The sequence below is a fragment of the Microcaecilia unicolor genome, chromosome 5 (assembly GCF_901765095.1).
Source record: "Microcaecilia unicolor chromosome 5, aMicUni1.1, whole genome shotgun sequence".
NCBI lineage: Eukaryota > Metazoa > Chordata > Amphibia > Gymnophiona > Siphonopidae > Microcaecilia > Microcaecilia unicolor.
The window spans coordinates 268,100,183-268,115,495 of NC_044035.1; the positions used below are offsets into that span (position 1 = coordinate 268,100,183).

Consider the following 15,313-nt stretch of genomic DNA (forward strand, 5'->3'; position numbering starts at 1 on the left):
ACCCGGGTCTTTTTCCTGGCAGTGCAGAGTGCTTGCTGGCCTGTATGCACATTTTGTTTGGAATACAGCACAGGTCTCCAGTTAACACCAATTAAGTTAGGCTAGGGTGGAGTCTACTACAAACCAGGGACGTAGCCAGACCTCGCAGTGGGAAGGGGCCAAAGCCCGAGGTGTGGGGGGGCACATTTTAGTGTGCCACCCTGCCACTACACCCCTGCCACCCCACCACCCCTTCCACCATCGTGTCACCGCTCCCCGCTGCCCTGCTGCTCCCCACTGCCTCGCTGCTCCCCACCACCTCACCACTGCAAATTCCTTGGCTGGTGAGGGTTCCCAACCCCCGCCAGTCTCTGGCTCCACCACGTTTCCTACCCTGCTCTCTCTTCCCCTCACATCCTGCATGCTCCTTTTAGTGAAATTGAGCATGCTCAATTTCATTAAAAGGAGCGTGCTGGACGTGAGGGAAAGCTAGAGCAGGAAAGGCAGCGCGACGGCACTGGAGACCACCGCTGGTTGAAGGCTTCAGCTGGTGGGTGTTGGGGACCTCTGCCAGCAAAACCAGGGGCCCAGAAGAAATTTGGGGGGACCCAGGCCCCCATGGCCCCACCTAGCTAAGCCACTGCTAAAAACATCAATTAGAAGCAAGTCTGCTTACCCAGCAGTTCAGCTTTCTTCCCTGTCAGGATCTGGTAGAAGATATGGTAGCTTCTCTCTCCAGGCTGCTGAAATATGACTCTGGATTTCTCCAACAAATCTGATTGGACAATGACAAAAAAGAATGAAGGCACAGAATGGTTTAGACAAAAGCTTACATAGAAACATGGAAATGATGGCAGATAAAGACCATCCCCCTAACTCTAGAAAGTTGCATCTCAAATTGCATGTGTAACTTAATAGATGAATTAGATGCTAATTGGTCTTCCTTGTGACTCTGGGCAAGTCACTTAACCCTCCATTGCCCCTGGTACAAAATAAGTACCCGAATATATGTAAACTGCTTTGAATGTAGTTGCAAAAACCTCAGAAAGGCCGTATATCAAGTCCCATTTCCCTTTCCCTTAACAACCAATTATTGGCTATAATTGGTACTAACGTGCAGTTATGTGCATTACTGCCCTTGGTTGCTATTCTATAAGTTGCGTGCTCAAATTCCGGAGTGCACAACTCCAAGGAGGTGTCTGCCTGGGAGGGGCTTGGGCGGGTCTGTTGGAATGTAATTGTATTTTACATGCATTGCCTGTCACCTATTATTTCTCTGTGATTACTCTGTGACCTCTGATGTGAATTACTTAGAGAGGTCACACTGCTATGTAACTTCCTGTGGGGGTTAGATGCAGCAGATGCAGCACATGCAGCACATGGAGCACATGGAGCTCATGATCTCTCCTAACCTGAGAGGATCTATGGTGGTGTGAGCATCCATTACCATCTAAGCACATGGAAGGAGCTGATAATACAAATGTATAGTAATATGTATATATAAGCCTGTCTGATTATAATCTAACTACAAACTGTGAGTAAACAGATGTTTTGTTACTTCAACTTTAAAGTGACTCAGCAGTGAATTATTCAGGGGTGAATGAGAGAGAGATGAAGAAAGAAATTAACATTTCTAAAGCTGAAGCTGTGTGTACTAAAATCTGCTAATTATTTACTACAAATAATCCAACAAAAGGGTTATGGGCCCAGGGTCCAGGAATTGAAAAAGAAGAGAAATATTACCAGGCAGAAAAAAAGGCCACATTTTTCTCTTAAGTTTTAAAGGAAAGATTCAGTCTGTCTCTCTCTCCCCCCACACAGCAGACAGAAGGCTAAGAAAATGGCTGAGGGAAGAAATTCACCATTGTTCTATTCTCTCAAGGTGCCTAGATTAACTGAGTTTAATTATCAGCAGTGGGAATTAAGATTCATATGTTTCCTTCGAGCAAAAGGATTATATATATGCTTAGATCAAGACAGAACAGCTGAAAATATGGCTGAATGGGACAATGCAAACTATTATGTGAAGTGCATGCTTTTGGAAGCTCTCTCAGAGAAACAAGCCATATTAGTGGAGGGAAAAGATACACCAAAGGACATTTTATATAAACTGAGAACTATGTATGCAACTACATATGCAAAGCAGCAACCAATTTGGTTGGCAGAGTTGAATGAAACCAAATTAAGGGATAAAAGTAAATGTAATGATCACATTATGTATCTTATGTCTTCATTTCAAAAGCTAGAACTTTCTGGAATTCCCATGTGTGATGCATTGAAAAGAGCATTTCTTTTTACCTCACTATCAAAGAAGTTTGATGTTTTTAGGTCTGTAAATGAGGCCATTGAAGGGCAATCTTTTGAACAGGCAACATCAAAACTAAGGCAGGAATGCATAATAAATGATTCTGAGGAGATGTGTTCTCAAAGCAAGTCAGAGAGAAATGAAACAAATTTCTTGGCAAAGAACAGAGGAAGGCGGAGCTATGGGAAAACTCCACCCAAGGGCAAGCTGATTTGCTACTCATGTGGAAAGGAGGGACATGTATCTAAATGGTGTAAGGAAACACAAAACACTCCCTCTAGCTCACCTAAGCCAATGGAACTAAAGAATTTTCAAACCAGGAAATGTATGAAGGACAAAGATAAACACAAGGGCTTTCTAATGGCAGAAAAATCTTTGACTATGGTAAATAATAATTCAAATGAAAGTACTTGGATTTTGGATTCGGGGAGCACATGCCATTTAACCAATTGTAAGAATTTCTTTCAGGAAATGTGTCCAGAAGAAGGTATTCTTAAAACTGCAAACGCAGGGACTGCTAAGATCCAAGCAAGAGGTATTGGATTCTTAAAATGCAAAGTGTCTAATGAAGTTAAAGAAATTCCTGTAAGTGATGTCTTGTATATTCCCCAAGCAGTTTGCAATATGCTTAGTGTATCTACATTAGATAAGAAGGGATTTGTGATTCATTTTGAAAACAGTAAGTGCACAATCTCTAAAAATGATGAAGTGTATGCTGAAGCTTTTATGCATAATGATGTTTATAAGCTGAACATTTCAGGTGAAGCCTCACATATGGCGCAAGTAAGGAAGAATGATGGTAAATGTAGTCTGGAAATCTGGCACCGCCGCCTGGGACATCGTGATTCTAAGGTGATCCAGGATCTTTACAGTAAGCAACTGGCCACCGGCATTCAGATAAGTGCAGATGCTGGTAAAATGGAGAAATGCATAGACTGTGTTACTCAAAAAGGTGTGAGACCCTCATTTCCTGCATACACAGGAAATAGGAGTAATAAAGTGCTGGACTTAATACACAGTGACTTATGTGGACCGTTTAATATCCCATCATTGGGAAATAACAGATTTGTGCTAATATTCTTGGATGATTTCTCTAGATATTGTGTGGCCTATTTGCTGAAAGAGAAAAGTCAAGTCACAGACATGCTGAAGAAATACGTAGCCATGGTGAGCAATAAATTTGAAAGAAAACCAAAGGTTCTTCAGACCGACAATGGTGGTGAGTTCATTTCACAAAGCATGCGCACATTTCTAGAACAAGAAGGCATTCAGCATATCACAACAGTAGCTTATACACCAGAGCAAAATTCTGTTGCAGAGAGAAAATTTAGGTCACTTGTGGAAATGACCAGATGTATGCTGTCAGATAGCAATCTCCCTAAAAGACTATGGGGGGAAGCCATTCTCACAGCAGTGTACCTACAAAACAGAATGCAAACTAAAGGCGCGGAGCGCACACCACATGAGACATGGCATGGTAGGAAGCCAAACCTGTCACACATAAGAACATTTGGAAGTACAGCATATGCTCATGTACCAAAGCAAAGAAGGCATAAGCTGGATTCCACAACAGAAAGGGGCATTTTAGTTGGCTATACTCCAGGACACAAAGGATATAGAATTTTGAATCTGAAAACTGGCATTGTTGGCATAAGACATGTTACATATTTTGATGAAAACAAGAGGGTTGATAAAGGCTGGATTATCCCAGATGAGCCTTATCATCCAGAATATGAAACTAGAACCATAATAGACATGCCAGTGTATATAAATGCCATACCAAGGCAGATGTCTGAAAGCAACTCATCTGTATCTAACGAGGAACAGACAGAGGAAACAGACACAGAAAGGATCATTGAAGAAGACAGTACAGTTGGAGAAGGGGAATCAATTGGAGAAGAACTCTCAGATTTAGAGGATGCGGAAAGGTCAGACCAACCTGTTGTCAGACGCTCATCCAGGGAAAACAAAGGTGTTCCACCCCCAAGACTGTCTTACCTAACAAAGTCAGCAGAAGCTCAAGAGCCCTTAACATGGGATGAGATTGAGATAATGTCAGCAGAAGAAGCTGCTGAATGGCATAAAGCTGCACAAGAAGAAATTGATGCATTGGATAAAAATAATACTTGGATTCTTACAAAATTACCTCCTGGCAAGAAAGCTATAGGATGCAAATGGGTATTCAAGTTAAAAAGGAATGCACAAGGAAAAGTGGAAAGGTATAAAGCCAGATTAGTGGCAAAGGGATATCTTCAAAAATATGGAGAAGATTTTGATGAAGTGTTTGCACCTGTAGTGAAACACACGACAATCAGAACACTTCTGAGCATTGCAGTCTCAAAAGGCATGCAAGTCAACCACATTGATGTGAAAACAGCGTTTCTTCACGGAGATATAACTGAAGACTTGTACATGGAACAACCAACAGGTTTCATAAATACAAAACAAAGACAGCTAGTGTGTAAATTAAACAAAGGTCTTTATGGATTAAAGCAAAGTGCAAAATGTTGGAATGACAAATTGCATGAAATATTGACAAATTTAGGTTTTAAGCAAGGTGAAGCAGATAAATGTTTGTACACTAGGTGCACAAATGGACAATATGCATACATTTTAGCTTTTGTTGATGATCTGCTCATTGCAAGCAAAAGTGAGCAAGAGTACAAGGACATTGTAAAGTGTTTAAACCACAATGTTGAGATAAAAGAACTGGGTAATGTGTCATACTATCTTGGTATAGAAATTGAGAAACAAAATGATGGTTCTTATCTTCTAAGCCAGAAGCAGAAAATAAATGAGCTTATTGAAAGTTTAGGTATGCAAGATGCCCAAGTTGTAAGCACTCCCATGATCACTGATTTTCTGAAGGATGAAACAGTAAGAGAACCTTTACCAGATAACATCCAATATAGATCAGCCATAGGTAAGCTTTTATATCTAGCTACCACATACAGGGCTGATATAGCAAATGCAGTAGGAATTTTGAGCAGAAGGGTCAGCTCACCTACCAAATCAGATTGGACTGCAGTTAAAAGGATGGTAAGGTATTTAAAGGGTACCATTGATTGTAAATTAAAGGTTTCAGCCAATAGTAATCCAAAACTAATATGTTACTGTGATTCAGATTGGGCAGGGGATCATTCTGATTATAAATCCACAAGTGGATATGTGTTTATGTATGGAAATGTACAAATTTCATGGGCCAGTCATAAACAAAGTATTGTGAGTTTGTCTTCTACAGAAGCTGAATATGTGGCCGTATCGGAAGCGTGCAGAGAACTGATGTGGATTGAAAAACTTTTGCTGGATTTCAGAATAGCTGAACAGAGACCAATCCAGATAATGGAAGATAATCAGAGCTGCATCCGACTGTCACAGAATGACAAGGTTCAGGCACGCACCAAGCACATCGCAACGAAATACCACAACGTGCGAGAGTTGGCGAAAGAAGGGGTCATCAGTCTACACTATTGTCACACCAGTGAGATGACAGCTGACATCATGACCAAACCGTTACCCAGAGAACATTTTGTGAATCTGCGTATAAAGCTTGGACTTTGTATGAATAAATAATTGCATGACAGTTATGCATGAGAAGGGGTTTGTTGGAATGTAATTGTATTTTACATGCATTGCCTGTCACCTATTATTTCTCTGTGATTACTCTGTGACCTCTGATGTGAATTACTTAGAGAGGTCACACTGCTATGTAACTTCCTGTGGGGGTTAGATGCAGCAGATGCAGCACATGCAGCACATGGAGCACATGGAGCTCATGATCTCTCCTAACCTGAGAGGATCTATGGTGGTGTGAGCATCCATTACCATCTAAGCACATGGAAGGAGCTGATAATACAAATGTATAGTAATATGTATATATAAGCCTGTCTGATTATAATCTAACTACAAACTGTGAGTAAACAGATGTTTTGTTACTTCAACTTTAAAGTGACTCAGCAGTGAATTATTCAGGGGTGAATGAGAGAGAGATGAAGAAAGAAATTAACATTTCTAAAGCTGAAGCTGTGTGTACTAAAATCTGCTAATTATTTACTACAAATAATCCAACAGGGTCGAGAACATGTCAGGCAGTTATGTGCACGGGTTCTAGAATCCTAACGTTTACTCACCTAACTGCCTACAGTTAAATGTGAGCATTTACACAAGCCATTTGGCTGGCACAAGTGCTCACATTTAAAGTTAGGTGCATAAATGCGGACGTATGCTAGCATTTTATAACTGTAGTTATGCACACAACTGCCATTAACTCTCCCAAGTCTTTAATGCATAGGGTAACTGACTATACACTCATTCTGCACCTGGACTAGCTTGCTACACACACTGTAACTTAGATCAGTTCCTTATCTCTTGCTTAACTATACAAAGAACTTGCCTTGAGTTTGGCTAGCCATCAAATTATCCCAACTAACTCTGTACCATGCATCTTGTTCCCATCAAATACCTGCTCTTGGTCCCTCAGCTATATGGTAAGCCGTATTGTAGAAAATATTTAGCATCATATCCATGTTAGTTGAATGTTCTAATGCATGTGTTATTAGGTGTATCATTAGTATTATACCAACATTGTGTTATATCTCTGGTATTTGAATTCCATTGCTGTTAAATGTGTATATTTTTTATATTCTTTCATGGTAGTTCTATTATTAGGTTTCAATTTACTGTTTACAAGTTTACCTCATTTATTGTATTTATGTTTATTCTTGGTTATTTTACTATTGTTATGCTGTTAACAAGATTGTAAGTTTTATGTTAAACTGTACCTGCTGTACACCACCTTGAATGAATCTCTTCATAAAGGCGGTTAATAAATCCCAATAAATAAATAAAACATAAATTATAGAACCCATGCTAGCATGTAATATCCCAATGTCTATCCATCCTACTAATAATTATTTCTATAGCACTACTAGACATACACAGTGCTGTACACATTATATGCAGGTACTTTCTCTGTCCCTAGAGGGTTCACAATCTAAGGTGTTTTGGTATCTGGGGCAATGAAGGGTTAAGTGACTTGCCCAGGGTCACAAGGTGCTGCAGTGGGAATCAAGCCCAGTTCCCCAGGGTCTCACTTCACTGCACTAACCATTAGGCTACTCCTCCATGTCAGCCATACCAACTACTATTCCTTTCTTTCCCAAAGAAATCCTTTGTACTTGTCCCCTGCTTTCTTGAATTCAGATACAGTTTTCGTTTCCACCACTTCCACTGAGAGGTCATTGTTCCACACATCTACCACCCTTTCCATAAACAAATATTTCCTTAGATTGCTCCTGAGTTTGTCCCCCTTCACCTTCATCCTATGCCCCCTTATTCTAGAGTGTCCTTTCAAATGGAAATAAATGGATTATTTGAAGTTGCTTTGTCTCACTGCTTACAGATATCAATATCAGCAGATGACAGCTTCCCAGTGGTACCAAAATGGATTCGTATGAATTTGCCCTGGATGGACAGGAAAGGAAGAGACATCCTTCTTAAAACAGCATGGCACTCTCAATTCAGCATCCACACAAGTTAATACAGTGAAACCTCGGTTTTCGTTGACTTCGATTATCGTCGGTTTCGGTTTTCGTAGATTTTTTTCAGTGAAAAATTTGTCTCGGATTTCATTGGTTGCCTCGGTTTTCGCTGCTAATTTTGCAAAAACAAAGGGTGACCCATGCGTTCTCCTGCTCATTGTGGCATTGTTTCTCGTTGGGTGAGCATCACCCCATGCGTCTAACGCAACGCACACAAGATAAAACCACGTGTGCTCAAATCTCATTTTCCCTGTTAAGTGTTTCCCTTGCTAATAAGTTAACCCCTTCTCTTTAGCTCCATCATGGGACTATATTTATTGTCTATAAAATGTGTTTTTGGTATGTATTTTGGAGTGTCTAGAACGAAAGAATTGGATTTACATTGATTCTTATGGAAATAATTGCCTCGGTTTTCGTCTGTTTCGGTTTTCATTGATTGTTTTCGGACGGATTATCAACAAAAACAGAGGTATCACTGTATATGTGAAATGGGATTTATCTGCCTAGAAATATTTTTCATTTGTTTTCATTTATTGTTATAATTGAAAAGCAAAATGAAATGGAATGTGCTGCTCTGATTCTTAAGACAAGGACTGTTAGGAACCTCATGAAAACATGTAGGAAGGGTAGAGCGTTTGTTCTTGTATTTTTGTGTTTTTCCACATGTACAGTAATATTTTTAATTAGCAACCAAGCTATGGAGTTAAAATCAAACACAGAAAATAAATGACAGTTATCCACTAGAAAATGAAGTAAGAATATCAAGTTCATGTGCTGAGAGATGAAAAAGGAACCAGGGCTCATGAAACATGAATTCAGTCCTAGTTCTGATTGATCTGGAAGTCCAAAGAGCAGGGAATAGCCAGGTCACCCTTCCCCCCCCCCCCCCCCCCCCCCCCCAGAAAAAAAATGAAAGAAAATCTAACAAATTGTTCAGAGCTTAATTTCCGGATTCCTCCCCCACTCTATGAACACAAATCACTGAATATACAGGTAGATCAGCTCGGATGGCTGCAGCTGTTAAGTAGATTTTCTGGATTCTAGCACTATTATTTTAATGCCATTAGTTCAAATTTCTAGTTTCAGAGAATACAGTGACTTTTAAACTGTTGGTGATATTTATTATTAAGGCTCCCCTTTTACCACCCAACCCTTGTTTTGTTCTTTTTATATAGATTATTTCTAGGCCAAAGATTTTCCTGCTGATTAACAGAAGAACTGCCACAGATCAAGGTCAGATCAAAGGTCCATGTAGCCCTGTATTCTGTTTCCAGCAGTGGCCAATTTGGATCACAAATACTTTGCAAGATCCCAAAAATTAGATCCAGTCCTTATTACTTATAACTAGGGATAAGTAGTGGCTTTTCCAAATATACCTGGCTAATAAAGGTTTATTGTTTCGCCTAAATGGGAGGCACAGACAGGGCCGTAGTGAGCTATATGTGGGTAGTGCAGCCACACAGAGAACAAGAGGTAGGGTGCACCAAAATTGTACCCCATCCAGTGCCACCCCTGCTTGGCCATGATGCAGTGCATAGGGCAAGAGCGTGAAGGAGGCATGTCACACAGGCAGTGTTTTCAGCTTGGGATAATCATGAGGGCTTCCCTCATCTTCAGTTGGACTCCAGCCATTATTCTAGCTCTATGACTCTTAAGAGGCCTCATGTATTGCAGACAGCCCACTGCTTTTGCTCTAAGACCCCTCTCCAGTAGGTTTTATCTCTGGTTTTTTTTTTTTTGTCTGGGTCTATCTTTATTACATTTTAAATTTCAAGAAGAAGGTATTATCTTCTAGATGTGTCTGTAAAGGGCTGTGCCTTAATAGCTATATAAATAATACGCTGTGCTTCTGCCATGCACCTTTATGACCAATAGAGGGCAGGAACAGTAGTGATCTTCACTAATTTTTAAGTCAGGGCCACTTTGACTCCAAAGGAGCTGAAGGAGAGCCTCACAATATCCTCCCACCTGGGGCTGTGATACTGCTTACTAGCAAATGACAATAACATCCATCCCTTCAAGCCCATTTTTAAACTTTCATTGGCAGTATCCCCAAGGAAGTAGGCATTTCCATGCACTATCTTCTTCTATTGCAAAATGCCTTGTCCTTCAAGCATGCAGCCGACTTCCCCCCATCCATCTCCTGCTTTCTGTCAGGAGCTTGAGAAGAGAGGCAGAGAGTAGTGAAGAAAAAAAACAAAATAATCATGGGGACTGCCCCAGAGGTCTCCAAGGGTCACTATTGGCCCTGGGCCTTACATTGGAATCAAGCATGTCCCGCAGAGCAGGGGCATATCTGCGTGGGGCCACAGGGGCCTGGGCCCCCGCAGATTTCGGCCTGGACCCCCCTACCGCCGTTAACCCTCCCCCGCCTACCGCCAACCCTTTCCCCGCCTACCGTGGTCACCTACCCCCAAGGTCCGCTGCTGCCGGTTTTTTAAAATATTACTTCAGCTGGCGGGGGACCCCAACCCCCGCCAGCCCAGCCGAGGTCTTTAACTTCTTCATCCTCGTGCTGTTAAACCTGCAATGCATCCTTCCAGTTAGACGGAGTTTGACGTCGCAGCACATTGTACGTGCAGGACGTCAACGTGCTGCGACGTCAAACTCCGTCCAACTGGAAGGATGCATTGCAGGTTTAACAGCACGAGGATGAAGAAGTTAAAGACCTCGGCTGGGCTGGCGGGGGTTGGGGTCCCCCGCCAGCTGAAGTAATATTTTAAAAAACCAGCAGGAGCGGACCTCGGGGGGTAGGTGACCGCGGTAGGCAGGGAAAGGGTTGGCGGTAGGCGGAGAGGGTTAATGGCGGTGGGAGAGGGTTAACGGCGGTGGGGGGGTTAATGGCCCCCTCACTCTAGCCCCTGCCCCCCCTACCGCCGAACCTCAGATACGCCCCTGCCACAGAGAGGACTAGGAATGTACGTTCATTTGAAAAGGCATAATGAAAATTCCCATTAATGACATGGGAAACTAAACAAAATGAGCATTTTGGTACTGCATACCCCTAGAGGTGATAGAGTTCCATCTTTTCTTCTCAAGGTCTGCAGGCTACATTAGTAAGCAGATGTGATGAAGAGGACTATGTTTCATAATGTTCTAAAAAGAAAATCCAAAAACATCTTTTTCAAAAAGATTTGAACTTACAAAACGTGAAGAGTTATCATTTCTTAGTGTCTTGGCATTTCCAAAGGCTTCTAGAGCTGGGTTTGCTTGGATGATTTGATCTTCCAAGGTTCCCTAAGGTAGGAAAAAGTGATATAAATATTAAAAGACTTTTTTTGCTGTAGAAAAATTACCAAGAGCTAGAGATAAGTAATTTGCTTATTGCTGTGTCTCAAATATTTACACCCCATAAATTCAACGGTACAGTACGTTTCTACATTATTACACAGCAATAATAAAGAGCAAACAGATGTGTCCAGTCTTCTCATCACATAATCAAAGCCAAAGCAATGAAACCAACAACTTACCCCTGTCTTAGTGGCTGGTTGCTTTACAGAGAATATTGAAGAAAAAGAGAAAAGGACTTCCATTATTTACTGCTTTGTTCACATATATAATACAATGAAACAAAACATTCGTTACAGTAAATTTCTTGTTACAGGAAACCTTTCCCAGAATCCTACTTTTCTTATACTGTATTCAATTTCAGTTTTTCTTGTAATTATCCCTGGAATTTATCAGTGTTTGTTGCAGCCACAACGAACCAAGTGAGATTCAGCTTGTGAACAGGTATAAATGTATATGGCTACAGTACATAAATTCTATGGGGCCAAAATTCAGACCGCAGGAGGCAGCCTGCTAACTCCTGTGGTCAGCGGTGAGGCTGGATATTCAATCCCGAGCCATTTCCAGTAACCGGCATTGAATATCCAGTTTATTCTTGGCTGGTTTAAACTTAACCAACCAAGCCGATATTCAGCGCTGGCTGGTAAGTTTATAGCAGCCAAGATAGGCCTGCTATTTGAGTGGACCCATTTGGCTGCCAAACGTAGCCGGTGATGCGCTGAATATTTGCAATGATATAACTGGTTAGCTGCTATCCCCCAGATTCTATATAGCATGCCTAGAGATCCGCGCTGAAATCCAGGTGGATTCTATAACAATACGTGTACAGGACAGCCCAGAGACTGAGCCAGGCCCAGGACAGGGCCGCTGCCGCCGGGCCCAGGACAAGGCCACTGCCCCCCCCCCAGACTGTTGCCAATGCCGCCCCCCCAGGATCGCCGCCGCTGCTGCCTCCACGCCAAATACCTTGGCTGTCGGGGATCCTGAGGCCCCGCCAGCAGAAGAAGTCTTCCTCCAGTGCCTGCTCTTCACTCCGCCGCATTGCCTGCCCAGCCCCTGCAGCTGCTTTGTCTCTCACTTCGTGCATGCTCGGTTTCAAAACCCCGAGCATGTGCGGCCTGAGGGGAAAAGCAGTCACTTGGCAGGCAATGCAGTAGAGTGAAGAGAAATGCTGGACAAAAACTTCTTCTGCTGGCGAGGCCTGGGGGGAGGGGGACCCCTGCCAGCCAAACCAGAGGCCCTGGCCCAAAGCCCTGCTGTGTCTGCTTCTCCCCAGCCTTCAATGGGAACCCAGCACTGGAGTTTTCTTCAGGAGCAGGAGAGAGAGAGCCCCCCGTGCCAGCACTAGACCCCCCCTTGGAGGCCAGACCCGGGGAATTTTGCCTCTCTGCCCCCCCTTTGCATCCCTGCACGTATAACTTAATTGGCTTAGCAAGTTAATTAGCATTGATAACAGCACTTAACAAGCAAAAATGAGCACTAATTGGCAATAATTAGAATTTATGCTCAAAACTCGCTAAGTGTATTCTGTAAAGCACTGTGCCTAACTTCTAATGCGCGCAAACAAAAAGGGAATGGTTATAGTTATATATAGAATCCCCACTATGCACTGGCCATGAATATTCAATGGGAGATAGCCGGCTATCCCCCACTGAATATTCGCAGATAGCCGTTTGAGCAAGTTATAGAATAAGGGCAGTTGTGCAAAACATAATTGTTTAACAAACTGCTAACTGGGATTGACAACCGATAATTAGCTATTATTAGTGTTAATTGGCATTAATTTTTATTTATTTTATTTATTTACTAGGATTTATTTACCGCCTTTTTGAATAAATTCACTCAAGCCAGTGCACAGCGAGAATAAGTCAAACTTAGGCAATAGACAATTGCAGCAGTAAAAATATTTAAATAACAATAGAAGGTACATCAACACAATATAGTAAGATAGTGACGACAGATAAAGACCAGAACGTCCATCCAGTCTTCCCAACAGTCACACTCATTGTCAATTCAAGATTAGATCAGCAATGAAAGTGATATTATATACTTGATCGTGGCCTTTCTTTGGTGTTTCTGGGACATAGACCATAGACATCCACCCAGCTCTGTCCTTATGTTCCAACTACTGGAGTTGCCATCAAAGCCCACCCCAGCCTATCGGAATCTGTCATGTCATTTGTGGGACACAGACTGTAAAAGTCTGCCCGGCACTGTCCTTTCGTTCCAAATTACTGGAGTCTCTGTCAAAGCCCATCCTAAATTGGATTGCCAGCCCAGTACTGGCCTTAGTTTGCAATAAAACATTTTAATAGACAGCATAGGGTGTAGGCGGATAGATAGATAAGACAGAGTAACAAGAGTTAGAAAATACGGGGAGTAATTTAAAGAAAGTTGCACGTTAACTCCTTTTACTCAGTATTCTAAAAGATGCACATGCAAATTCCATAGCATGCTGCTGCAAGGGGGCATGAACCTGGGAGGGGTGTGAGCAGGTCAGGAGCATGCCCAGAAGACTACTATCAGTTACACGTCTAAGCATAAGAGCCAACTTTTCAAAATTATTGGGGGTGCTAAGCCCAGTGGAAATAACTCCTCCCTTGACACTTACAAGGAAGTTTCTCAATATTAGGGGTGCTCAAGTACCCACAGCACCCACAGAGTTGACTCCTATGCATCTAAGTGTCTACAGTTAGGTGTGAGCATTTACACTGGCCACTGAGCTGGCTTAAGGGCTCGTGCCTAAAGTTAGTTGCGCAACTGTGGACTTATGCTAGTATTCTATAATCACAGTTGTGCACACAATTGCTGATATAGAATTCATGCTTTGTGTACATCAACCCTTCCCCTAACTTTAGACAATCAACAGCGAATTACCTCCTTATGCGTATTTGAACAACACTGTAAAATGATACTTTACTAGTCATTAGATAAAATGCCTCACCATTGGAAGCTTGCAGTTTAAAACTATCATCAAAGATACTAATCAAATAGCAATTAAGGAAAAATAAATTCTAAGGCCCAGGTAAGCAATAAAAACACAAATGGGTTAATATTTAAACTTAGCAGTAGGTGACTTCTTTAAATGCCAGCCACGGCATTTAAACATAAGCCGGATATACTGCGCTACTGTCTGAAATGCAAGTGCTGTTGAATTTCTGGGTAGAGCGGCAAGTGTGGGTTGAAACCACTCTCCAGTTCCAAGGTTTCTCTCCTAACTTTCTCTGGATAGCGGTTTGAATATTGCCGCTCTCCAGATAACTTCCTGCTTGGTACCATCCCCGCACTTTCCAGATAGTGCAGATGCAGCCTGGAAGGATATTTAGTGTCACTATCTGGGTAGTGTCACTGAGTATCAACAGATAGTGGGACAAATGCCATTTAGCTGAAAAATGGTAACCATTATCTGGCTTTAAATATTGGGCCCAAAGGTTCTAGCCTTGAAAGGGGGAGGGGAGGAGAGGAGCCAGAAGATATCAGCAAAGTTAGAAAGGAAAGATGAAAAATGATACACTCTGTGCCAAAGCCAACTCTGCCAGCTTAGGGGAAGGGAGGGGGGTGTCTGTTACTCACATTCTTCTTGCCCGAGGGATCCCCTATGGCTGCGACGGTGGCAAAGTACTGAATAACGCGCTTTGTGTTAACCGTCTTGCCAGCACCGGATTCTCCGCTGGGCAAAGAACAAGAATATAATAACGATGAGCCAAAATGATTTGTATCTAAGTGAAAGCGTCTTAATAAATTAATCCATTTATTCATGCACGCAGGTTACTTTTCTGCAAGGTTCAGCCAGACGTGTTTGAGGGTCCTTCAGCAAGTACTGATTGACCTAAGAGAGAGCCACATGTGGACTTCAATGCCCCCTCCTTTATTGCAAAACATTTACCACCACAACTAATTCACTCATGTCTACTGAGTTCAGAGCCAGCATCCTATGAATTAGCAGCATAAGCTACCCCTTTATAGCAACGTAATACAGAGAGGGTCTGAGCCTCTTACTACATAAGCACAGGCCAATGTTCAACTCCACATGAGGAATGTTAGCCGTTGTGAGACATTGCCTCTGTTTGCGTGACATCACACTGACTCTCATAAAAGCTACTGGCCCCAACAGCGCTCAACAACATTTGCCACATTCAGCAAATTTTATAATACAGTGCAGGGGCGTAGCCAGACTTCGGCAGGAGGGGGGGTCCAGAGC

At 42.3% G+C, this 15,313-nt stretch overlaps 1 protein-coding gene across 1 annotated transcript in view; it reads right to left on the minus strand.

Annotated features, from left to right (window-relative positions):
* Positions 1-15,313, minus strand: part of MYH15 (myosin heavy chain 15) — a 160,287-nt gene that overhangs the window by 129,671 nt on the left and 15,303 nt on the right. The window contains exons 7-11 of the mRNA XM_030204176.1: positions 14,686-14,782; positions 11,295-11,315; positions 10,969-11,061; positions 7,684-7,747; positions 656-754 (exon numbers count right to left, since the gene is read on the minus strand). Of these exons, the coding sequence (XP_030060036.1) occupies positions 656-754; positions 7,684-7,747; positions 10,969-11,061; positions 11,295-11,315; positions 14,686-14,782 (374 nt within the window). The remainder of the gene's footprint in view (positions 1-655; positions 755-7,683; positions 7,748-10,968; positions 11,062-11,294; positions 11,316-14,685; positions 14,783-15,313) is intronic.